At 41.8% G+C, this 27002-nt stretch overlaps 1 protein-coding gene across 1 annotated transcript in view; it reads left to right on the top strand.

Annotated features, from left to right (window-relative positions):
• Window positions 1–4282: 4282 nt before the first annotated feature.
• Window positions 4283–27002, top strand: part of SERPINE3 (serpin family E member 3) — a gene marked incomplete at its 5' end in the record, with an annotated part of 35625 nt that continues 12905 nt past the window's right edge. Inside the window, 4 exons of the mRNA XM_081288660.1 lie at window positions 4283–4541; window positions 15128–15361; window positions 17738–17935; window positions 19867–20065. Of these exons, the coding sequence (XP_081144786.1) occupies window positions 4283–4541; window positions 15128–15361; window positions 17738–17935; window positions 19867–20065 (890 nt within the window). The remainder of the gene's footprint in view (window positions 4542–15127; window positions 15362–17737; window positions 17936–19866; window positions 20066–27002) is intronic.

The following is a 27002-nucleotide window of genomic DNA, read 5'->3' as shown; positions in this document are numbered from 1 at the left end:
CGAGGGACTTGCCAAGTTTTGTCTAATTCTGTGACATCAAGGGCTAGGTACCCTTCCTTTGCTTTCTGGCTTCATCTGGCCACACCCTGGAACTTTTTTCAATGGCATCCCTTGGCATCCGTGGGTCAATCAGTCGGCATACTTTCTTTTCCATGATGGACTCCTCAAGGGCAGAGGTACTCATGGGGACTCTCTCTGTACAACCCCAGACAAGCAGCCCACACAGCAAAGAGGAGTTGACTGTGTATTGCACACTAACAGAATTAAAATCAGTGTTTCTATCCATCCCAGTGGTAGACCTCTGGGTTTGAAAGTGGTTTGTTTATGCCTATAAGAAATCAGCCTGTGAAAAAATTAGGCACCATAATTAAAAAGACGCTGTGGCTCATTGTAATCTGTCTACAGGTGATTCACTGCAGAATCTCAAGTAAATGCAAGTGGAGGAGACACACATCACGAGCCAAGAAAGTCTGGGATGGCCACCAAAGACCTTCAAATCCCACTTCCACAAAAGATTTCAAGACACCCAGATCGTGGCCCCTGACAGGCACCACTAAGACTGTGATGAAAAACATAAGCCTCAGAGTCAAGGTGAACCCAGGTTCAAACCCCAGCTCAGGCTGGCAGGACCTTGGGCAAAATCTTAAGCTCTTCAGCCTTAGTTTCTTTGGGCAGGGGGTTAGAGATGATGGTGGAATGTGATGGACATTATTATCCAAAGTACATGTATGAAGACACGAATTGGTGTGAATATACTTGTATACAACCAGAGATATGGAAAATTGTGTTCTATGTGTATAATGAGAATTGTAATGCATTCTGCTGTCATATATAAATAAAAAAAATTAATTAAAAATGGGAATAATATACTTTCTTCATAGGATTGTTGTGATGTTTTGTTGTACTTGTGCATGGGAAGTATCTAGCAGGGGCACTTAGAACACTACAAGTGCTCAATAATGCTCACCATTTTTGTTGTTACAATAATGAGTAAACAACTCCAAGAATCAAGCCCCCTTTAGCTGCATAGCAAATATCTATCCCAGCACAGTAGAAATGAATAGGAAAATCTCTGCTTATATGGTCAGAGACATCAGTGGCCCACCCAGGTTCACAGCTGGATACACAAAGGGAAAATCAGTCACCATTCATTCACACACACAAAAATATTTAACCTACATACGAAATATCTCTTGTATGTTATGTTACCTTAACATTGTTCCTGAAAGTGTTTTTAAAGCAATTTAGAATGGCACATTCTTAGAGTTAGGAAAGAATGTTCATAAAGTCTTAATTTGGGAAGTTGTTTTACAAGTTCCTCTCCACTGTACCACTGACCAATAGTGAACCAAGCCTCTGCTCAAATCATTCCAGCCATGTGGACTCCACGATGTTGTGAGACAGCCCTCACAATTACTATGGCTTTTCTTGTCACCATTTCTAAATAAGTGCTCAGTGAGCAAGACTCAGGTCCTGGAAGACTTGAGCTCAGGACCCAGTCCAGAGCTTTGGCACCTAGCAGGTGATCAGGTGACCAGTTGCATGAATGGATGGATGGATGGGTGGATAATATGCCTTCCCTGGATGTTATAAAATAAGTTAAACATATTTATTCCCCTGGCACACTATTGTTTAAAGTCCAAAGCATACAATAATGAAATTAAATCCAAATTAAGGATTTGGGAAGATTTCGTGTAAAACAATTACAGAACTATAACATTATTAAGAACTATAATTTATCCCAGGCATGGACGTCAGCAATACAACTCTGCTTTAATAGAAAACCTTGCAGAGCTCAGTGGCTGGCCCATGCCTGTAATCCCAACAACTTGAGAGGCTGAGGCAGAAGGCTCACAAGTTCAAGGCCAGTCTGGGCAACTTAGTAAGCCCCTGTCTCCAAAGGAAAAGGGCTGGGATGTAGCTCAGTGGTAGAGTACCCCTGTGTTCAACCCCTAGTACTGTAAATAAATAAATAAATAAATAAATAAATAAATAAATAAATAAATAAATAAAATGAATTACCCACTGATTATAGGGAAATAGGTAGTCAGGTTAAAAGTAGTCCTTTAACTTTTCATTTTAACACTAACAGATGCCTGAGAGATAATTACTAAAAATTGCTTTTGTTTTCAATCCCTCTCTTCTTTAATCTTTCACAACATATAACTCACATTCTATTTTGAACAGAATGCAATGCCTAAGGCCTTAATAGAAATGTAAGTCATTCTGGATCAGTCATAGGAACAGCTTTTGACAGAAATTTTCTTCTCCTTCTCTATTGCAGAATTCCATACTTTCCAAAAATATGCATTTATTCACTGACAATAAGGTCCCATTCTCTCAAATGAATTCATTGTGCTTTTTAGCTGTTGTATCTGAGAAGATTGTAAATATTGCTTTTTATCAATAAATGAGTGCACTCCCTTTGATTAGTAATAAATAAGGCAAAACATCCTGCTCCCAACTGCTCCGTACCTTGCTTTGTTTTCCTTGTCTATTGCAGAATTCCATTTGCTCAAAGTTTCAGGTCAGGCCCAAAGACTGAATTATTGTTCTCTTCACAGGAGGAGGGGGAGAAGCACTAAGTACCTGGTACCCAGCAAAAGCCCTACAGAGTTATCAGTGGAATTCCTCAAAGTGACAGAGGGCTGGATGAGGGGTTCCTTGCTGGTACAACCAGGTCACAAGCCTAAGAAGGCTTGACGGGTGTGGCTGGCTCTGTCCCCAGGGTCCCACTCTGTTCCCGATCTGGGCTTTGCTGCCGGGGTTGGGCTGCTTCTCCTGGCTCCCTACAGTACCTCCAGCCTCTAGGAATTTGGACCGAGTGGTAGAGACATCGCCGGCAGAGACGGCCGTCGCCAGCTTCCTCCCTGTGCTGTCTTGTGATTCAAAGCAGATTCTGCTCCACTTTTTTAAAAGGGAGCACATTAACGCTGGGGACCCACAAGAACAGAACCAACCAAGGAAGCGCAACCCTTTGGTCCAAGAGTCCGTGAGTAAGCAGCTCCTCCCAGATGAATTATGGCGGGGCTTGGGTCATGGGGAGCCCGGGACTTCGAGGTCCAGGTGCACTTGCTGGGAGCTGGGTGTTCCTGTGGGAGGTTATAGGAGCTGCAAGGCTTGTGAAGTGGGGCTTGAGGCTTTCACAAATGACCCTGGGCTGGGACCCTCTACCCCCAGACGTGTGCATACACACGCACATCCCCATTTCTGTGGTACCAAAGACATCTATCTGGTGCTGCATTTGCACTTGGCTACCTGAAGAAAGAGCTGAAGAACGAGAGACAGGCTTTCTGCCTTGGGTCATTATCTAATGTGGACACTGAGAGTCTTGCTTGCAAACTTCTACAGGAAGTTCCATGTGATTTCAGAGTTAGACCACTCAGCCATAATTGCTGCTGGCTGGATATGTGGCATAGCCATTGAAAACATTTCTTTGCTCTTCTGGCATGAACTTCCAGCCTGTGGATGTTCTGCCTTCCCTGGGAGGGTACAGTTCTGGCGTAGGGGTTTACTTTGTTTAATTCTCTTCTCTGTGAAAGTGTTCTTTTCATGAGAATGATTCACATCACAAGAATCCTGGCATTCTAGTTCACAATTAACTCATGTATCAGTATCTTAAAGCACATGTGTATTCTTGAGAGAAAAACAGGATTTAAGTTATAGCCCTGTTGCTTTCCCCATGTACATGAGTCACTGGGCTCTCTAAACCTTAGTCACTATCCCTGGAGAGAAAATATGTTAACAGCTACCAAGTAAGATTTTTGGAACAATTGAGAATGTACAAAGTCCTTTTTAGCATGGTAGACGATGATGATGATGATGATGATGATGATGATGATGATTAGTCGTCATAATATTTGTGATAATCATGGCACAGCTATAAGTTGGCTAAATACAAAAGAAAAAAGTAGGATGTTCTTCTTACATTTCTTTTCCCAACGTAATGGTTTGCTTCAGGTCTTGCCAAAGACATGAAGCAGGTCTTCCAACCCTTGGTTTGGTTTTGTAAAACATCCCAGCAAGTGTGGATATTCCCAATGCTAACACAAAACGTGCAGTAAAGCCACAGGAGCAGGTGGGACTGTGAGCGGGGGACCAGAGCAGCTGGATGAAGGCCTCCCTGTTCTGGCCTTTTCCAGCCACTAAATACAGAGCAATCAGAGCGGGGCAGCAGCGTCCTCTGTGGGATGAGCTGGTGACACCACCAGCATCCCTCCTCATCCGCTTCTCTGCCCTCTGAATTGCAGGACCAGCAGCAGCAGCAGCAGCAGCAGTCTCCATGTCACCTCTCCTGCACATCACCCTCTTCCTCCTTCACTTCTGCTTCCCTGGAGGGCACAGCCACCTCCCCCAAAGTCTGCTGATGCTAAAGACTGAGTTTGCACTTCGCCTCTACCGGAGCGCAGCAGCAGGTAGAAACGGCACAAACTTTGTCATCTCTCCCACCGGCGTGTCCCTCCCGCTGGAGATCCTACAGTTTGGAGCCCAGGGGAACACTGGCCAGCAGCTGGCAGGCGCTCTGGGGTACACCGTGCACGGTAAGAGGCCCCCACGTGCAGGCTTCTTCACCCTCTCACTCTTCATGCCTACTCTTCTCATTCTCCATCACTGCTCAGGTGGTAGGGGGTAGGGAGGCAGGAGCTCAGCCCCCAGTAGTGCTCTCATGCAGAAAGATGACCACTGGGCAGGAAGGCAACAGAAGGCATTCAGACTTTGGAATGGCAGTTACCCTTGATTTTTAAAGCTCACTTCTAGCATCATGTTCCACAGTAATAATTTGGTTTCATTTCACACGGTCTTTTATAGTGCCAGGCCGAGTTGCAAGCACCTTATAAACATTAATTAAATTAATTGCCAAAACAATCCCGTGGAGGTTGGTGACTTTATTATCATCCTTTTTTTTAGAATTTCTTTTTTTTTATTGGTTGTTCACAACATTACAAAGCTCTTGACATATCATATTTCATACATTAGATTGAAGTAGGTTATGAACCCCCAATTTTACCCCAAATGCAGATTGCAGAATCACGTCGGTTACACATCCACAATTTTACATAATGCCCTATTAGTAATTGTTGTATTCTGCTACCTTTCCTATCCCCTACTATCCCCCCTCCCCTCCCCTCCCATCTTCTCTCTCTACCCCATCTACTGTAATTCATTTCTCTCCTTGTTTATTTTCCCATTCCCCTCACAACCTCTTGTATGTAATTTTGTATAGCAATGAGGGTCTCCCTTCATTTCCATGCAATTTCCCTTTTCTCTCCCTTTCCCTCCCATCTCATGTCTCTGTTTAATGTTAACCTTTTCTTCCTGCTCTTCCTCCCTGCTCTGTTCATAGTTGCTCTCATTATATCAAAGAAGACATTTGGTATTTGTTTTTTAGGGATTGGCTAGCTTCACTAAGCATAATCTGCTCTAGTGCCATCCATTTCCCTGCAAATTCTATGATTTTGTCATTTTTTATTGCTGCATAGTACTCCATTGTGTATAGATGCCACATTTTTTTTATCCATTCATCTATTGAAGGGCATCTGGGTTGGTTCCACAGTCTAGCTATTGTGAATTGTGCTGCTATGAACATCGATGTGGCAGTATCCCTGTAGCATGCTCTTTTAAGGTCTTCAGGGAATAGTCCAAGAAGGGCAATAGCAAGTTCAAATGGTGGTTCCATTCCAATCTTTCCCAGGAATCTCCAAACTGCTTTCCAAATTGGCCACACCAATTTGCAGTCCCACCAGCAATGTACAAGTGTACCCTTTTCTCCACATCCTCGCCAGCACTTGTTGTTGTTTGACTTCATAATGGCTGCCAATCTTACTGGAGTGAGATGGTATCTTAGGGTGGTTTTGATTTGCATTTCTCTGACTGCTAGAGATGATGAGCATTTTTTTCATGTACTTGTTGATTGATTGTATATCCTCCTCTGAGAAGTGTCTGTTCAGGTCCTTGGCCCATTTGTTGATTGGGTTATTTGTTATCTTATTGTCTAATTTTTTGAGTTCTTTGTATACTCTGGATATTAGGGCTCTATCTGAAGTGTGAGGAGTAAAAATTTGTTCCCAGGATGTAGGCTCCCTATTTACCTCTCTTATTGTTTCTCTTGCTGTGAAAAAACTTTTTAGTTTAAGTAAGTCCCATTTGTTGATTCTTGCTATTAACTCTTGTGCTATGGGTGTCCTATTAAGGAATTTGGAGCCCGACCCCACAATATGTAGATCAGAGCCAACTTTTTCTTCTATCAGACGCAGAGTCTCTGATTTGATATCAAGCTCCTTGATCCATTTTGAGTTAACTTTTGTGCATGGCGAGAGGAGGGGATTCAGTTTCATTTTGTTGCATATGGATTTCCAGTTTTCCCAACACCATTTGTTGAAGATGCTATCCTTCCTCCATTGCATGCTTTTAGCCCCTTTATCAAATATAAGATAGTTGTAACTTTGTGGATTAGTCTCTGTGTCCTCTATTCTATACCATTGGTCCACCCGCCTGTTTTAGTACCATTACCATGCTGTTTTTGTCACTATTGCTCTGTAATATAGTTTGAAATCTGGTATCGCTATACCGCCTGATTCACACTTCCTGTTTAGAATTGCTTTTGCTATTCTGGGTCTTTTATTTTTCCATATGAATTTCACGATTGCTTTATCTATTTCTACAAGAAATGCCGTTGGGATTTTGATTGGCATTGCATTAAACCTATAGAGAACTTTTGGTAATATCACCATTTTGATGATGTTAGTTCTGCCTATCCATGAACAGGGTATATTTTTCCATCTTCTAAGATCCTCTTCTACTTCTCTCTTTAGGGTTCTGTAGTTTTCATTGTATAGGTCTTTCACCTCTTTTGTTAGGTTGATTCCCAAGTATTTTATTTTTTTTGAGGATATTGTGAATGGAGTGTTTTTCCTCATTTCCATTTCAGAAGTTTTGTCGCTGACATACAGAAATGCCTTTGATTTATGCATGTTGATTTTATATCCTGCCACTTTGCGGAATTCATTTATTAGTTCTAGTAATTTCTTTGTAGACCCTTTTGGGTCTGCTAGGTATAGAATCATGTCATCTGCAAATAGTGATAATTTAAGTTCTTCTTTTCCTATTTTTATGCCTTTAATTTCTTTTGTCTGTCTAATTGCTCTGGCCAGTGTTTCGAGAACTATATTGAATAGAAGTGGTGATAGAGGGCATCCCTGTCTTCTTCCAGATTTTAGAGGGAATGCCTTTAACTTTTGTCCATTCAGAATGATGCTAGCCTGAGGCTTAGCATAGATAGCTTTTACAATGTCGAGGTAAGTTCCTGTTATCCCTAGTTTTTCTAATGTTTTGAACATAAAGGGATGCTGTACTTTGTCGAATGCTTTCTCTGCATCTATCGAGATGATCATATGGTTCTTATCTTTAAGTCTATCGATGTGGTGAATAACATTTATTGATTTCCGTATATTGAACCATCCTTGCATCCCAGGGATGAATCCTACTTGATCATGGTGCACAATTTTTTTGATGTGTTTTTGTATTCGATTCACCAGAATTTTATTGAGGATTTTTGCATCTAGGTTCATTAGAGATATTGGTCTGTAGTTTTCTTTCTTTGAGGTGTCTTTGTCTGGTTTTGGAATCAGGGTGATGTTGGCCTCATAGAATGAATTTGGAAGAGCTCCCTCTTTTTCTATTTCCTGAAATAACTTGAAAAGTATTGGTATTAATTCTTCTTTAAAGATTTTGTAAAACTCCGCTGTGTACCCATCCGGTCCTGGGCTTTTCTTGGTTGGTAGTCTTTTGATGGCTTCTTCAATTTCATCCATTGATATTGGTCTGTTCAAATTGTGTGTATCCTCCTGACTCAGTTGGGCAAATCATATGACTTAAGGAATTTATCGATGTCTTCACTATCTTCTATTTTATTGGAATATAGGTTTTCAAAATAATTTCCAATTGTCTTCTGTATTTCTGAAGCGTCTGTTGTAATATTGCCTTTTTCATCCCGTATGTTAGTAATTTGAGTTCTCTCTCTTCTTCTCTTCGTTAGCATGGCTAGGGGCCTGTCGATCTTATTTATTTTTTCAAAGAACCAACTTTTAGTTTTGTTAATTTTTTCAATAGTTTCTTTTGTTTCAATTTCATTGATTTCTGCTCTGATTTTAATTAATTCTTGCCTTCTGCTACATTTGCTGTTGTTTTGCTCTTCCTTTTCTAGGGCTTTGAGATGAAGTGTGAGCTCATTTATTTGTTGGTTTTTCCTTTTTTTGAGGAATCACCACCAGGTGATGAATTTCCCTCTTAAAACTGCTTTCATTGTGTCCCATAGATTCCAATATGTTGTGTCTGTATTTTCATTTATCTCTAAGAATTTTTTTATTTCCTCCTTTATGACTTCTGTAACCCATTGATCATTCAGTAACGTATTGTTCATTGTCCATGTGATGTAGGATTTTTCCTTCCTTCTTTTATCATTGATTTCCAGTTTCATTCCATTATGATCTGATAAAGTGCATGGTATTATCTCTACCCCTTTATATTTACTGAGGGTTGCCCTATGGCATAATATATGGTCTATTTTTGAGAAGGATCCATGTGCTGCTGAGAAAAAAGTATATCCATTTGATGATGGTTGATATATTCTATATATGTCAGTTAAGTCTAGGTTATTGATTGTGATATTGAGTTCTATAGTTTCTTTATTCAACTTTTGTTTGGAGGATCTGTCCAATGGTGAGAGAGGTGTGTTGAAGTCACCCATAATTATTGTGTTGTGGTCTATTTGATTCTTGAACTTGAGGAGAATTTGTTTTATGAATGTCGCAGCACCATTATTTAGTGCATAAATATTGATAATTGTTATGTCTTGTTGGTGAATGGTTCCTTTTAACAGTATATAATGTCCTTCTTTATCCCTTTTGATTAACTTAGTCTTGAGGTCGATTTTATTTGATATGAGGATGGCCACCCCTGCTTGCTTACGAGGACCGTGTGCATGGTATATTTTTTCCCATCCTTTCACCTTCAGCCTGTGTATGTCTTTTCCAATCAGATGTGTCTCCTGGAGGCAGCATATTGTTGGATTTGTTTTTTTAATCCATGATACCAGCCTATGTCGCTTTATTGGAGAGTTTAAGCCATTAACATTCAGAGTTACTATTGATATATGGTTTGTACTTCCATCCATGTTTGATTATTTATCCTTTTTTAAAAAAATTTAGTTTGTTTCTCCATGATTATCTTTCCCCTCGCCCTCTGTCTTTACTGAGGCACTTCCTACTGATGGTTTTGGTTATTGTTTTTCATTTCTTCCTCGTGTAGTGTTTTGCTCAAAATGCTTTGCAATGCTGGTTTTCTTGCTGCAAATTCTTTTAACTTTTGTTTATCATGAAAGATTTTTATTTCGTTGTCATACCTGAAGCTTAATTTTGCTGGATACAGAATTCTTGGTTGGCATCCATTGTCTTTCAGTGTTTGAAATACATTGTTCCATGACCTTCTTGCTTTCAGTGTCTGTGCTGAAAAATCCGTTGTTAACCTTATTGGTTTACCCCTGAATGTAATCTGTCTCCTTTCTCTTGTAGCTTTTAATATTTTCTCTTTGTTCTGTATATTGGATATCTTCATAACAATGTGTCTTGGCGTTGGTCTACTGTGATTTTGTGTGCTCGGTGTCCTGTATGCATCTTCAATTTGTATATCTGTTTCCTTTTTTATTTCTGGAAAGTTTTCTGTAATTATTTCATTCAGCAGGTTACTCATTCCCTTGGTTTGAATCTCTGTACCTTCTTCTATCCCGATGACTCGTAAGTTTGGATTTTTTATATTATCCCATAACTCTTGGATGTTTTTCTTGTGATTTTTTACCAGCCTTTCTGAGTTGGCTAGACTGTTTTCAAGATGATATATTTTGTCTTCATTATCTGACGTTCTGGCTTCTACTTGCTCCACTCTGTTAGTGATACTCTCAATTGAGTTTTTAATTTGGTTTATCGTTTCCTTCATTTCTAGAATTATTGTTTGATTATTTTTTATAATCTCTATCTCCTGATAAAGATGCTTAACTTCTTCTTTTAGCTGTTTATGTAATTCATTCTCAATGTGTTCTTTGGCTGCTTGAATTTGCTGTCTTGTATCCTCTTTAAGGTTCCATTCCATCTGTCTAAGGTGTTCCTTGAGGTCTTTATGTGACCATTTTTCTGATGACTCTAGGTCCTCCTGAATATTTAGGCTGTCCTGCATTGTTTGTACTCCTTTTCTTCCTTGCTTTTTGAAGCTGCTCATGTTACTTCTTGTTCTGTTTGACTGATGAGTTACTGTTTACTCCTATAAATTTATTAGATGCTTGGGAGGAAAGGTATTAGAAGGGAAGGGAAGAAGTCACTAAAGAGAATGAGAGTAAGCAGGTAGAATTCAAGGAAGGGGGGATAAGATAATTGAAAAGAAATGAAAAGACAAAAGAAGAAAAAAATAGGAAATAAAAAAAGAAAAAAATTTTTTTAAAAAATAATTTAAAAATTAAAATTAAAATTAGAAGAAAAAAATTTTTTAAAAAATTGTAAAAAAAATTTAAAAAAACAACAAGAAAGAAAAATGAAAATGAAAGAAAAACACAAATCAAAAAAAAAGAGAAAAGAAAAAAAGAAAAAAAAAAACTAATAAATGCAGTCTTAGAGTTTGATTAACTTCTCTTCCAGTAGGTGGCGCTGTGCCCACCAGGTCAAGTTTCTCCTGTCAGTACGTGGGAACCAATCACTGTGCAGCAGCTCCTCCCAGACTGGGCGAGTCTCCAATCCTGCATGCCTAGGGCCTCCTCTTGTGTCTAGTCACTTCCCACTTTTCCTCTAGCCAGGCCCCTCTCACGGGTGCCGCTCACCACAATACTGGCTACACGCCAGGTCTGCTGCTCCCGGGAGCCCTGTTTTCATGAACGACTGGGCACACTCTTCCAATTTGCCATTCCCTCAGACCCTAGTTTGTAGAGCTTGGGGCTGAGAATCCTCAGCAAATTTTACTTGCCCTCCGGTAGCCACGCCCCCGGTAGCTGGTGCAAGAGACCTCAGTTGTCGGCACTGGTGGGAGCGGTAGCCGGGAGTTCCGCGCTGTGGGTCCCACGCCACGTCTGATTCCCACGTCTGGCTGTCGCGCTCACGGGAGAGCTGGGGGGGTCCCTTACGGGAGAGCTGGGAGGGGCCCTTAAGGTTTCCCCGATGTGTGGAGAGGGAAGGCTAGGGAATTACACACCTGTAGCCGCAGGTTTCAATGAAGTTATCTCCTCCGCCGCAGTCTGGTGACGTCAGTTCTCTGCCATGGTGGTATCTCTTGCAAATGGCGACAGTTCGTTTCCCTTTGCCGGATGACCAATGCAACGGGTGGGTCCTTACTGTCTCTCCCAAGCCCCGTTTCAAACCTGTGGCCACTACCTATGAAGGCTCGGTAGGCATTTACCTCCGTAGGATGAGAAGGGCTGACCAGTTGTTTCAGCCGGATGGATTAGTGCTGAGTCACAGCTGTTTGTCTGCGGGAAGCAGGCGAACGGGAGCTTGAATTCAGCCGATCCAGGCTCAGTGTGTGTTCTGAGAGGTCCAGACTGTTCGCCCCAGATCCACGTCAGCTCAGCATTGCCTAGTGATCCTGAGCAAACAGATTTAGGTTGTTTACGACTCCCTATGCCTGCACAGCTGAAGAGGTCAGAGACTTGATCTCTCTGCGCCCGCCGCCATGTTGGAATCCCCCTATTATCATCCTTATTTTGAAAAAGAGCAACTAGGCACAGAGAGTGGAAGCAACTTGCTAGAGGTCACACAGCCAGTAAGGGGCAGAGTTGGATTCAAGCCCAGATTCTCTGGCTCCAAAGCCCATGTTTTTCATGAATCTGTGACTTCTGGCCAATGTTCAATCTGCTGGCTTATTTTTATGAATTCTGTATCTTAGAGCATCTCTGCCAACAGTAGCAAGTTTCTTGAATGTAGCTCAGCCTCAGCTGAACTTTTCTCAGGGACCAGCTCAATGCCTGGCTTTGGTATCCACTCACCATCTCCATGCTAAGCACACACGGGCTTTTTCTTCTCTATCTCAGAATAAGATCTTAATAAGAAGAATGGGACAACCTTTGTATAAACTGATTTGCCAGAAAGCACAAGAGCCAATACCAACACAGCCTGGTGAGAGCTTCCATTGAAATAGAATTCTGAGTTAGCAAGCAGAGGTTAGTACCCAACATGTCAGGCCCTAAGGCTTCAGCTGAGCTTCTGATGCTCCAAGACAATGATGGTGACCATGCTGGCCACAGACAAATGTGGGTTCTCTCTGGGGATACTGAAGCAGAAAATAGTTTATTGAACTTAATTGTTCTCAATAAGTATATCCCAGCAGTGCACAGAGCAACAGACTTATTCTTCAACCCCATTAGATCTGGTGCAAGGCAATTCACCCAGGGCCGTGGGGCACCAACTGCATGTACTGGTACAGCATGAGGGTCTTGGCATACAGATGTGTACAGAAAACCCTGAACACAGGCAGCTCAGTGTCATAATTAAGAAGGTTAATGCAGCAGATTTATTTTAAAAAGGAAGGTACTTTCCATGCCAGTCTCTCAAATGAGCTGAAAGACTGTTTTGCAGCAGAACTCTTGACTTTCTTCGGGTACTTTCCATCACTCTGTACTTGTCCCAGGGACCCTCTCCTCAAGCCCTTCACACCTCCCTCACTCTACCCTGGTGTCCCACAGCCCGTGTGGCTTTCTTTTCTTTGTCTTCCTTCCCTCCCTCAGCATTTTCTTAGAACTACCTGATTATGTCCCCTCTTTCAGCAAGAAAGGCAGCTTTCTATTTCAGAGATGGAAGGCAGAGAGAGAGCCAGCAGCGACAGGATTCTGCTTCAAGGGCTGTGGGAGAAGTTGGTTCTCACTCTTACATCAGTTACGTCAGATCCATCACAGAAAAGGATCTGGAATACAGCAAATACAGCAAAACAGGAGGCTACTTGCTCCACAGCCACCTTCATCCCCAAGAGAACAAAGCCACCCAAGCAGAGGGTCCACAACCCACTGGCTCCTTGCCCTGGGGGCAACAGGACATTGACTACTTTGATGAAATTGAGCCAGAGAATGGACTTCTCTGGCTCAGCTCCCTCATCTATAAATGGGGATCACAATAGGCATTCATTCACAGGGCTGTTGGAAGAACTGAATGTGATCAGGAACGCAGAGCACTCGGCACACTCTCTGTGGACACTGTCAGCCTAGAGTAGTTTTCATTTCTGGCATGGCATATTCCTGTGTGCAAATGGGCAAGGACAGGCCAGGCTCAGATGGAGATCAGACTTCATGCTAAAATCAACTGCAAGCTAGTTTACTCTGCTCTGTTAATTTGTAAGAACACTGGTTCCTGGCCCAGAGAAGGTAGGGGGACAGAGAAAAAGCTCAGGATCACCCCTAAGGTCACTCTACACTACGAACTAGTGAAATGTCTCAGGGCTCCTCTGCAGACAGCCAACATGCAGCAGAGATGTGATCCCAGAAATACAGATGACCACCCTGGCTAAGGTAAAATCTGACTGTAAGGACTTTCATTTCTTTTCTCACTATGATACGATGCAAGAACTCAAGTTAGGCTGTAATTCATGTGATCAAGTCAGCTTTTTAGAGTTGTGGATTCTGAGAAGCAGTTTCTAAGATTCTAAGCAGGATTCTAAGAAGTAGTGAGTGATTTGTAGATGAATAACATCTGTCTGCTACTATACTTGGCAGCCAGGGGGCCATAACCAGGGTGAATTCTGGATACTGTGCTCCCTCCTAAAGGATGTGAGCCAGGCTACTTAGGGGTCTTCTGCTGCCTCCTGGTTTGGCCTCTGCAACCTGAAAGATTGGACAGACCCCAAGCTGAGTGAGAGATGCATCTCAGTATGTGACATGGCAGGGCATTGTGTCTTGCAGGGAGGATTTGGGGACAGCTACAGGGATGTGCCTGAGAATGAGGTGAGGCACAGAGGAGAACAGGAAGGAGGTATCCTGCAGGCAGCCTACAGAGCTTCACCCCCAGAACACCAGCTTATGGGATGTCTTGGGAGTCTAGAAGCTGCAGCTTGTAAATAGTAGCATGAAAATAAAATCTACCAAGGATTATGGAGACAAGGCAGCAATCTGTAAATAGTATAAAAATAGAAATCTAGCTGCCATCCAAGGAGGTGGAAGCTCGTTACTCACTCTCTCCATGGTTATTTCCTCAACAATCTTGTAGCTTCTCATTAATGCAATAATACGAGCCTTCTGCTGAGTTGTAGGGAGATGGGGGATGGGAAATGTTCTTACCTTTCCTCTGTATTTTTCAAATTGAAAGCATAGTTCTAAAAGAGGCTGCTTGGGTTTAGGACATGCTGTCATATAAGGCCCCAGGAAAGGTATCTTGACAACACAACATCCTGGCCACTGCCCATCACTGTTACTTGTGACATTGCATATAAAGCTCTTGACTTTGCAAATATTTGAAAGCCCTTCACCCTGCACTTTGGACCTCCATTGTCCCAGCTCTAGACACTCTAGTCCAGCACTTGTCCACAATCCTGAATCAGGATCTTAGACCAGAAGAACAGCTCCTTATCTTAGTTGACTTCATTGCAGCCAGATTTCTTTTTCTTTTTCTTTTTTTTTTTTTTTTCTGGGTATTGATCCCAGGGAAGCTCTACCACTGAGCCACATCTCCAGTCCTTTCTATTTTTCATTTTGAGATAGGATATCTCTAAGTTGCCTAGGCTGGCATTGAACTTGCCATCCTCCTAAGTCAGTGGGATTACAGGCATGCACCCCTGTGCCCTACTGCAGCTGGATTCTTTCAGATCTAGCATGGCTTCTTCCCAACTTCTACTTTTTTTTTGGCTAGGAATCAAAGCCAGGCCTCATGCCTACTAGGCAAGTGCTCTACCACTGAGCCGTGTCCCCAGCAGGGTTTCTTCCCAGCCAGCTAGGCTGACTCCTGAGCGGGCTTAGCTCTGACTTTTCTAAATTGACTATGCACAGGGATACACCTTATGAAATAAGAGTGCGTTGCTGAGGTCCCATTTCCATGCAACACACAGACGGACATTGTGCTGACTTCTTCCTCACAGTTCCCATTGACTGCTTATCCTTACTTCTTTCTCACAGACCCTAAGGTGAGAGATTTCTTGCATGCTGTTTATGCCACACTGCGCAACTCCAGCCACGTCTCCGAGATGGAGCTGGCCTGCACCCTTTTTGTGCAAGCTGGAATGCCACTGTCCCCCTGCTTTGTGGAGCAGGTCTCCTGGTGGGCCAACAGCAGCCTGCAGTCGGCTGACCTCAGTGAGCCCAACAGCACTACCATCTGGGCCAAGGAAGGGGCATCCAGACCAATCACAGGTAAAAGAAAACCATCCTCCTACATAAGGCTAAAGTGAGGGCTGCAAAGACAGAGTATCACCCAGCACTTGTCAGAAGCCATGGTGATGGGTGCGTGGGCTGCGCTCCACTGCAGCGCAAGTTTGTCTTCTTGGGAGATTCTACCCTTGAATAACATGCTCTGTGAAACAACTGAAGCTGACTTTGTCCCTGTCCCCACTCCACTCACCCCCCACCACATGCACACACACATACATGAATGCATAGAAAAGTGTTCCTCAGAGTCTCTACCTCTGACACACCTTACAGGCTTTGTCCCATGTTATTGTTCCGCAGGGTAAGTTTCCACTGAGCTCTGTGCCCATCTTCAGTTAACCCCTTGTGAGAATAAAATGTCAGAGGGGCTGAAAAATGGTTTCTTGGGAATTTAGGATATGGAAATAATTCAAAAGAAGAAAAAGTTGTATGCAATAAGATGTTTAGCTCAGTTTCATTGAAGAAAAATATATTTATAACCTAACTGTCCAGCAATGAGGGATGATTCAGAGAGGTCTGGCACCTGCCACTATGCCATTGTAATTCTTATTGAAAATCATTAATATTTACTGAGCACTTAATTTATTTATTCAGCACTGTTCAAAATTCATTTTCTCAGCTGCGCGCTGTGGCTCACGCCTGTAATCCCAGTAGTTTAGGAGGCTGAGACAGGAGGACCCTGAGTTCAAAGCCAGCCTCAGCAACAGTGAGACACCAAACAACTCAGTGAGACCCTGAATGTAAACAAAATACAAAATAGGGCTGAGGATATGGCTCAGTGGTGGGGTGCCCCTGAGTTCAATCCCTGGTACCAAAAAAAGAAAACAAAGAAAGAAGGAAATTCATTATCTGAGTTTAGTTTCACCTCAGTCCTAGGAGGGAGGTGGTAGTACTGTTACCATTTTAAAAATGGAGGAACTGAGGCACTGAGGCTGGAGCCCCCGTCTGCCCAGGGTCCACAAAGCCAGGATTCTAACACAGAGTGTGGGACTCTAGCATCCTTGGTAATTACTCATGTTACCCAGAAATGTGAAGAACGTTCAATACCAAAGCTGTTTAAAAAGAAGAATAGGGGACTGGGGCTGTAGCTCAGTGGCAGAGCACTTGCCTAGTATGTGTGAGGCACTGGGTTCGATCTTCAGCGCCACATAAAAATAAACAAATAAAGTAAAGGTATTCTGTCCATCTATAACTACAAAAAAATTTTTAAGTAGAATAGGAAGTGATAGAATATATACTCATTGAGCTGAAGTACTTGCAATTCTTCCTCAATTTTCTCCAATGTTTCATGACATCTGGTCAATTTACTTTAAAAGGTTTAATTCCCTCTCACCTCCTTGTGCTGCCAGGACACCCCCACCCTTGCCCCTGCAAAAGCCACACTAGCTGCTTTCTCAATTCATGGACAAATCTGTCCTCGAAGAAAGGGTAGCCATTAGTGCAGCCATCCCAAGGGCAGAGCCTGAAGCCAGGCCCTTCCAGTCTGAATTCAAGGTTTCTCGGGTAACTGGAGGATGGTGGCTTTGCCCATCACAAGTATATGGCATTGGCCAACTTCTCCAAGCATCTGTGAAGTAAGGAATAACAGGGATGAGTCAGTGAGAATTTGTTCCAATATTTAGAACAAAGCCCAATGCAAAGAATATGTTTATTAAACAAATAAAGGGCCAAGACAAAAAAAAAAACTGTCCCTGTAGGGGTAGTCTGCCTGTCCTCTTTCTGGTGATGCATGAAATTTTAACCTCAGCCCTCCAGAGACAATGCTCTGGACATTGCTGTCTCAGAAGGGGATACAGCTCAACAATGGTCAGTGGAGATCTAGGGGGTGACACAATGTGGCACCTCCCTGTCACTACACCTAGTTCCTCAGGGGTCTGCCTAGAGAAAGAATGGCTTCAGACAGAACCAGAGGGAGCCCTCCAAAATGCTCAGGGAAGAACAAAGGCATGGTCTTCAGCAGCAGCTCTTTAGAAGTGTGTACATATTTCACCATTAATGGATATTAACAAGTAGGCTGCAGCCCATCTTTGGAAATGCCTCACTGACCCCCAGAGCCCATGGGCAGGTGTCAGGGACTCAGACTCACTTCTGAGTTCTCACTTTCTATTCCCACTGCCCAAGCTGAGAGCAGCTAGTGTGACCTCAGATCCCCTGGCAGTACGAGCAGCTGAGACAGGGAATTAAAACATTTTTAGTAAACCAAAAAGACACTGGGAAACATGAGGGGGGAGAGAGAGATGGAGAATACTACATCAAAAAAGATCTTGTTTGTTTGTTTTAACTCTGCACTCCTTCTCTACACAAATATTGTGTTCAGTTCAATCATAACGTACATTTACACCCCTGCTCTCCTGCTTGCAGGTAAGAGCCCAGGTGGCCTGCCAGGGGAGCAGATCAACGCAGCATCTGCTCAGCTCGCACTGGTGAGCACCATGACCTTCCAAAGCACGTGGAGGAGGAGATTCTCCTCCACCAATTCACAGCCCCTGCCTTTCACCTGTGCTCGTGGCCGTATCTTCCAGGTCCCCATGATGCACCAAATGGCTGAGGTCAACTATGGTAAGCCCCTTCCCCTAAGCTGTCTGAAGTGGGAGGAAGCCCGGGGCCCTGTGGGCAGGAGAGGGAGGGAAGGTCAGGCCTCTGCTCCCAAAGGATCAGGATTGAGATGTGTCTCCATGTGGGTCCATTGTCAGGGCCACGGCTTTGGCCAAAGGAAAGCCCAGGTGGCAAAAGACTTAGAGAAAGGGGTCTGTGTACCATGTGTGCTGACAAGACAGTGTGGACACAGATGTGGAGCACAACCCAATTTCATGCTTGACATTTCCTTCTGCACTTAATAAGAATAGAGTTAATGTGAAATCAGAAATGTTTGAACTGAACCGCCTGCCCTGGCAGGAACTCTGATAAAATGGGTGCTGAACAAGGAGGAAGATTGAGACTAAAATGCTTTCCAAAGCCTCCCAGAGGAGGCTCTGCTTGGCAGCCACTGCTCCTGAAATGCCATGGTTCTGTGTACCCACCTGCCTGATGGTCACTCATCTTGGTGAGATAGAGGTGCGGCGGGTGGGGTTTGCCCAATGCTGGTGCATGCCTGGAGGTCCCCATCCCAGCAGCCTACTGTGGGTGGTGGACTCAGCAGGCCCTGCACCGCAGGGGAGAACAGGCCCCACTTCTTGCTATACACTTCTCCAAAGCCATGTCTCAAGCCTCAATCTTGCTGAAGGCTTAGCCTCCTGCAGCCTGTGAGGCTCATTATGTTCTTATTCAGGGAAAAACAAGTGAGATTTCAATCTGCATCTTTGGAACTTTGGCATTTAGAAAGCTAGCAAGTAGTCCTGCTTTGGTTCCATCCAGGCACATGTGAGTGCTCAGTAAAGGCACTTATCTGTTTAATCAACCAATAATTGCTTGTGGAGGTCGAGTAAGATGAGAAGGATGTCTACTGGATAAACAAATGTGCAAGAACAATTTATTATGGTTTTTATTTTTATCATTTTATCATTGCTATTGTCACCGTGCTGGGTGTTTTGACTGTTGGCTGTGTGATGACAGGCAGGTTCTGGGTGGCTTTTGTTCTTCCCAGCACACCCAGGGTGCAGAGCATGGTGGCTGGCACACAAAGGACAGTGAATAAGTAACCACAGAATAGCTGAAATATGCACTAGGAACTGTGTCCCCGTCTCTTCCTACTGAGCCTAAGATTCTGCCTTCACCCGCAGCCAACTCTGCTGTTTCCTGACACACGCCAAGACCTTGGTCTTGAAATCCTCCCAAGGAAGGGATCTGGGCTGGGGTCCACCTGAGGCTCGCTGCCCCCTGGATTGCCTACATGACTCATTATCTTTTTCTTGTCACTGGGCCCAGTCACTGTCTGTTTGTTCACTAGCAACTCTTGCTGGGTCTTCCTGCCAGGTCATCTGTGTCTGCTGCCACCTGCCACCTGACCCATCACACTTTTTTGAAATTATGCTCTGCTTGGCAGCCTAGACTTGTCCCCAGCCAGCCATATTCATTGTCCATGGGCTCCCAGCTGCCCTTCCTCAGACCTGTTTGTTTAGTTCACAGGTTGGTCCGTCTCCAGGTCAAATCTAGACTGGACTCATGGTTTTTATTTCGGTCTGTGTCATGCTTTAAAGGTGGGGAAATCTCATAGGAAATTTGGATTTAGAGTTTTAATTGAAAGATAGGGAGATCTGGCACAAAAGGCCTGGGTCCCCAGGCCAGGACTGAATGGGCTTCCCCTTTAAGATAGGGTATATGGTTCTACCCTGTGCCATCATCATCATCCAGCCCAGCCACTGCAGGCCTTATGATCAGTGAAGGGACCACGTCACTCAACAGTCGTCAGCCTCATGCTGCTCCCTGAGAGCAAGAAGATCTTCTATTCTATTATTTACAGTCCTGTAAACCTGCCTCTTCCCATAGTGTGGCACTATTTGGTCCCCCTGGCTCCCAGGACAGAGCTAATTCGTTATCCGCTGAATCCCCAGGCCAGTTCCAGGACACTGCAGGCCATCAGGTGGGGGTCCTGGAGCTACCTTACCTGGGAAGCACAGCAAGTCTATTCCTTGTGCTGCCCCGTGACAGAGGTGCCCCCTTGGGCCACATTGAACCACACCTCACAGCCAGAGTCATCCACCTCTGGACCACCAGGCTGAGAAGAACCAGGATGGACATTTTCCTCCCTAGGTAAGTGGCTCCATCCACTTTACAGCCATCCACGGGGCCCAGATTTGGAGCCAAGTGGTCTGATTCAAGCATCTCTCTTTACCCACTGGACTGGCTTGTTTAATACTCCTCCAGAGCTTAGGACAATGGGAAATTACCCTAGAGTTTGAGTCCATTTCAGAGACAATGCTGACCAGTTCATGGCACATACCAAAATGAACTTACTTCCCAGGGTCTGCCCCAAGACACTCTGTTTTCACTGGGTCTTCCTGCCAGGTCATCTGTGTTTGCTGCCACCCTGCCACCTGACCCAGCACCCTTTTCTGAAATCATGCTCCCACACCCCCTGCTCCAGCTTCATGCCTCAACCAATTTCTGAGACAGCAGAGGAAGCTCAGTGTTGCTCCTTTGAAAGAATGTGCCCCAAATCTTACCATATCTTAAAGAGTAATACAACTATCATTTTCCCCAAACCAAAGAGGTAAGATGGCTTATGAAACTAACCAAATAAAATTCTAATCAGAAGCCAAATTAAGGCATAAAAATGTAAGACTTGAAGTCTCTGTGTGGAAGGTTCTTACTGGTCCTAAATAGAGGGAATCCCTCCTTTAAGAAACCCTAATAAGTACACATACAAATTTCCGAATGAAATAATAGCACTAGATTTTGCTTTTCCAAAGCACAGTGTTAACAAGACTCATTATTTTATGAAGGGATCCCACCAAAGATTTCTTTAAATGTTGAGCTTCTCTGGTGCAGTTGAGATGAGAGAGAATTTATAATAGATTTGTAGACCAGCAATAGGAAAGCGTCGCTGTCCAGGGCCTCCTTTGCCACGTGATGTCATGCTCCATCCACTGGTGGCCTAGCTTTCACTCCACAGCCAGGGCTCTCAGCAGGAAAGGGCAGTGGCCTTGGCAGTTCTTCCCTGAGCAGTTAAAAATAAGCCTGTGTGCTGGAACGAAAACATACAGAGACCCAGTGAGTTAGGGCCAAGATCTAAAGTGGGATCAGGCACAGTCCAGAGCAGAAGGTGAACTGAACTCTAAGATATAGTCTCTCTCTTAAAACCAAATATTCAGACTACCAAAGCCCCAAGCCTGGATATTTCAACAGATCTCTGTGGCGTGGAGCAGAAGCAGACCCTATCTTCCTGTTATATCTAAGAGAAGCTCAGTGAAGAGAGGAAGAGGCTATTGTTGTTAAACGTAGCGAAAAAGCAGCCTGCTGCAGGGTTTCACCACTGTCTTAGGATAAAGTTGGCTGCCTCTTCCTGAAGCAGCTGATGTAAGCAGGGGGCCCCAGGGAAAAGTGCAGCTCCATTGAGAACTCTCCAGTCTCTTCCCAGGGTTGGCACTGTTTGGTTCCCCTGGCTCCTCTGACACAGGTAATTGCTGACCTGCTGAATCCCCAGGCCAGTTCCAGGATTCTGCAAGACCCTGGGAGGAGATCATGGGGAGTGCATTTCAGAATCACTGCTCATGGCACAGACTGAAGTGAACTTACTTCCTGGGGGGTCTTCCCAAGACCAGATGCTCGGCCTCCAGCTTCATGCCACAACCAGTTCTCAGGACAGGGGAAGAAGCCCAGTGCCGCTCCCTTGAAAAAAAATGTGCCCCAAATCTCCACTGTCTTCCAATTCTGCCTTAGGAGTCCCAAATGTTCCAGCAAGGATCCTGAAAAACATTGGAGGTCAGGGGAGGGAGGGGGAGAAGGCAGGGATCTTAGTGAACCAACTGTTAGTTAATAACTTGATTTCATTCCGATAAAAGTTTTTAAGATCTCCCTAAGTCTATCAAGCCTCTTACTCAAGAAGGGTAGACATTTTTAGGAAAATAAGAACATTTCACAAGCAAAACTAAATATTTTTTTTAATTTAGCTTTAATGCCTTTAGGGAATAAACTGAAAATAAATTAAAACTGTTTTAAATCTAGGTTTAGATATAAACTATGGACCATAGTAGACCCAAAGTCAACTTTTGAACAACTAATTACCTTTAGTTCCCTCAAATCATTCATTCATCATTTAGTATAGCCTGCTCTGCAGTCAGCATGCAGTTTTCACTGCACAAGAGCAAAACATTTTATACACTGTTGGGATCAACGCAAAAATTGTGTGACAATGAGATGTGTTTTGGGGTTAAACATAACCAAGCAGTGCATTAGTAGATTCTGGATGAATTATGATGTCTAACTTCCAAAGTAACCATTTACTTATAAAGAAATAGAATAAAATACATAGGGACCATTAGTCTTTCCTAGGAATGATTATCATATTAAAGAAATAACCAGAAAACTAAGAATGAGTGTTTAAGGATCATGTACATCCATGACCATGTAATCCACAAAGACTAATAATACCAAATACACATTTGATAAATAAAACATTTGGTGATAAGGTCAACATAGTAGGAAGTTAGTCATGTGTTAGTCTGTTTTTTATTGGCTTGAAAAAATACATGAGGCTGGGCACTTTATAAAGGAAAAAGGTTTATTTAGTTCCAGTTCTGGAGGTCCAAGAACATAGTGCTGGCATCAGCACAGCTCTGGTGAGGGCCTTCTGGCTACATCTCAATATGGCAGATGGCATCATGGCAGGAGCCCATGCAAGAGGGAGAGATCAATGGAAGAACAGGATGGCAGAGAGATTTGGTGACCAGGCTTGCTTTTTTTTTTTTTTTTTAACAACACATTCTCCTGATAACTAACTGCAAAAAACTATATTAATCCCTTATCACCTTCCACTAGGCCCCACCTCTTAAGGGTTGCACCATCTCAACACCATCACACTGTGGCAAGCTTCTAGCACATGAGTCTTTGGGGAACACATCCAAACCATATCTATACCACAGTCTTTAAAATCCACCAGACTTCATATATCCAAAACAAGTTTTGCCCCCTTTAAAGACTTGTTAATCATCATCATGGGTGGTCTATACTTTTCTAAAGTTGTTTTCTTCTTTTTTTAATCCCCTTAAAATTCACTCTCAACATGCACAATTCACTGGTTTTTAATATATTCACAAAATTGTGCCACCATTGCTACTATCTAATTCAGGAACATTTCATCACCTAGAAAAGAATCCCCACACCCATTAGCCATTGCTCCTCAGTTCCCTCTTCCCAGGCCCAGGCCATCACTAGTCTACTTTTCTCCATTGATTTGCCTCTTCTGGACATTCCATGTAAATTAGATCATACCATGTAGTTCTTTGTATATGAATTCTTTCACTTACGTAAAGTTTAAAGTTCATCCTTACAGCATGAATCAGTACTTCAGTCTTTTTTTTGGTGCTGGGGATCAAACCCAGGGCCTTGTGCATACAAGGCACTCTGCCAACTGAACTATATCCCCAGCCCTACTTAAGTCCTTTTGTAGTTGAATAATATTCTGTTGCATGGATACTATATTTTGTTTAAGTTTGTTTTAAATTTACAAAATTATGTTTTAAATTATAATTTATAAATTTATTAATTCATAAACATTGGAGGTCTAAGACACTTTTCTGTTGATTTCCACTTTTTGCCAAACAAACCATAACATCTTTGCATTTGTTTATGTTTCTCTGGATTGAAAAATACATGTATATGAAATTCATGTATTTTGTGTGGATATATATTTTAAGTGTCTTGGATATACACCTAGGAAGAGAATTCCTGGGTCATGTGGAAACCCATTTTGAGGAATTTCCAGGATGTTTTCCAAGTGGCTACACAATCTTACATGCCCATGACTTATCTGTGGGTTTCAGTTTCTCTACATTTTTATCAACATCTGCTACTGTCCATCAATTTTTATTAAAGCATCTTAGTTGTTATGAAGTGGTATCTTGTTGTGGCTTTTATTTGTAGTTCACTAATTACTAGTAATGTATGAAATATTTTATTCACTGGTTGATCATTTATGCATTTTTGAGAAAAAAATCTATTCAGATCCTTTTGCCATTTTTGTTTGTTTATTTTTGGAAATGGAGATTGAACCTGGGTGCTTACTCGCTGCCTCATCCTCAGCTTTTTTATATTTGATTTGGAGATGTAGTCTTGCTAAGTTGCTGAGACTGGCTATAAACTTGTGATCCTCTTGCCTCAGCCTCCCAGGCCACAGGGATTACAGGCATGTGCTACTGCACCTAACTCTGCCCGTTTTTAAATTGTTTATCTTTGTTGTTGAGTTGTAATCATTTTTTATTTATTCTGGATATTAGACCCTCATTAGATATATGCTTTATAAATATTGTCTCCCATTCTGTGTGTTGTCTTTTCAATTTCTTCATCTTTAAAGCACAAAAGTTGTCCATTTTTATGAAGCTCAGTTCATCTATTTTTTTTTCTTTTCTTTCTTGTGCTTTTGATGCCATGGCTAAGAAACCATTGCCTAACCAAGGACACAGAGATAATGTCTATGCTTTTTTCCTAAGAGTTTCATAGGCTTATCTCTTACATTTAGGCTTTTGATTCATTTTGAATTAATTATTATATACTTGACCCTTGAACAACATGGGAGTTAGGGGAATCAACCCCCTTGCAGTAGAAAATCTGCATATAATTTTTGATTCACTCAAAACTTAACAACTAATAGCTTGCTGTTGACCAGAAGTCTTAACAATGATGTAAAGTTGTTTAACAAAATTTTTTGTATAATATATATATTATTTATGGTGAAAAATGTGCTAGCAATCACTATTTATGGAGATACACAATGTACTGGAGAAAAGACCTGCTCATGCAGAGATGAACAGGGTCACGTGGAATTGTAAGCTAATATACTACTTGAGCTCACTGCAGTAACAAGAGGCAGTTACAAAAGCATCACAGTAGAACAACATGTACTACAGTTAATTTTACATAGTTATGATTTATACTCCATCTTTGCATTTGTTTTTGTTTCTCTGGATTACAAATGGTGCCATATACAGTGGTTTGTAATATGCCTAAGTTGTGATAAATTTTAAGTTTTATAATAGATTATAATATCATAATATATTATTATCATATATAATAGATTATATTATCATATATAATAGATTATAATATCACAATATATTATTATATATAATATCATAAGATATTATTATCATAATATCTTATGATAGTAAATGGTAAAATAGATTATTCTGTATATAAAATTGTGCATTCATGCCTTTTTTCATAATATTTTTGGTATTTCTAGACTATATGTTTAGACTAAGAGAGGTTTGTTTCAAATTATTACAAATCTCCAGAAAAGAAAGAAAATCCAATATAAGTGGACCTGTGCACTTCAACCTATATGCTCAACTGTCACTGTTTATGATCTGATATAAAGGTTTAACATCATTCACTTACATATGGCTACCCACTTATCTCAATACTGTTTGTTGAAGACTATCTTCCTGGCACCAATGTCAAAATTCATTGTCAAATGTATGAGTTTACTTCTGGACTCTCAATTCTGTTCTATTGGCATAAACATCTGGAACCTTTGCCAGTACCATACAGTTTTGATTACTGTGGCTTTGTAGAAAGTTAGAAATCAGGAAGCATGTGTCCTTAAACTGTATTCTTTTTCAAGATTTTTAGCTATTCCTGGCCCCTTGTACTTTCATATGAATTTTAAGATCAGCTTATAAATTTCTTCCAAAAAGATCAGTAAAATTTAGATAGGGACTGTGTTGAATCTGTAGATTGCTTTGGGAGAATATTGGTTTCTAATAACAAGTGTTTCAAGCCATCAATACAGGATGTCTTTCATTTAGGTCTGTTTCTTACAGCAATGTTTTGTAGTTTTCACTGGACACATCTTACACTTACGTTGGTGAATCTGTTTCTAAGTATTTTATTCCTTTTTATTCTATTGTAAGTGAAATTGTTACTACAGCTCTGAAGCATAATTTAAGAGCTGAATTGTGATGCCTCTTGCTTCACTTGCTAAGTATTGCTTTGGCTATTCTTGGCCTATTATTTTTCCAAATAAATTTCATAACTGCTTTTCCTATTTCTATGAAGAATGTCATAGAATGTCATTGGAATTTTAATAGGAATTTCATTAAATCTATAAAGCACTTTTGGTAGTATGGCCATTTTGACAATATTAATTATCCTATCCATGAATATGGGAGATCTTTCCATCTTCTAAGGTCTTCTTCAGTTTTCTTTAGTGCTCTATAGTTTTCATTGTAGAGGTCTTTCATCTCTTTTGTTAGATTGATTCCCAAGTGTTTGTTTGTTTGTTTACTTTTAAGGCTATAGTGAATGGGATAGTTTTCCTAATTTCTCTTTCAGATGATTCATCATTGAGGTATAGGAACACAATTGATTTATGGGTATTGATTTTATATCCTGCTACTTTTTGGAATTCATTCATGAGGTGTAGAAGTTTTCTAGTGGAGTTTTTTGGGTCTTCTAATATAGAATCATGTCATCAGCAAATAGGGATTGCTTGAGCTCTTCTTTTCCTATTTGTATCCTTTTCTTTTTTTTTTTTTTTGCCTAATTACTCTGACTAGTTTCAAGGACTATGTTGAATTGAAATGGTGAAAGAAGGCCTCCTTATCTTGTTCCAGTTTTTAGAGGAAAGGCTTTCAATTTTTCTCCATTCAAAATGATGTTGGTCTGGAGTTTAACATATATAGCTTTTACAATAGTTTTTCTAGTGTTTTGAAGATGAATGGATGCTATATTTTGTCAAATACTTTCCCTGCATCTATTAAGATAACCATGTAATTCTTATCTTTAAGTCTATTGGTGTTATAAATTATATTATTGATTTGTTTGTTGAACCAACCTTGAATGGTTTTCCCAATTTCATTCATGTTGTTCATTGCTAGTGTACAGAAACACAAGTGATTTTTATATTTTTATTTTGTCTCCTGCCACTTTGACAAATTCATTTATTAGTTCTAAAGTTCTAATCATTTGTGTGTGTGTGTGTGTGTGTGTGTGTGTGTGTGTGTGTGTGTTCTTTGGGACTTTCTATACA

This window comes from Spermophilus citellus, assembly GCF_964194105.1.
Source record: "Spermophilus citellus genome assembly, chromosome: 1".
NCBI lineage: Eukaryota > Metazoa > Chordata > Mammalia > Rodentia > Sciuridae > Spermophilus > Spermophilus citellus.
Note: the sequence above shows the minus strand (reverse complement) of the source record. Positions and strands in the feature narration are given on the sequence as shown.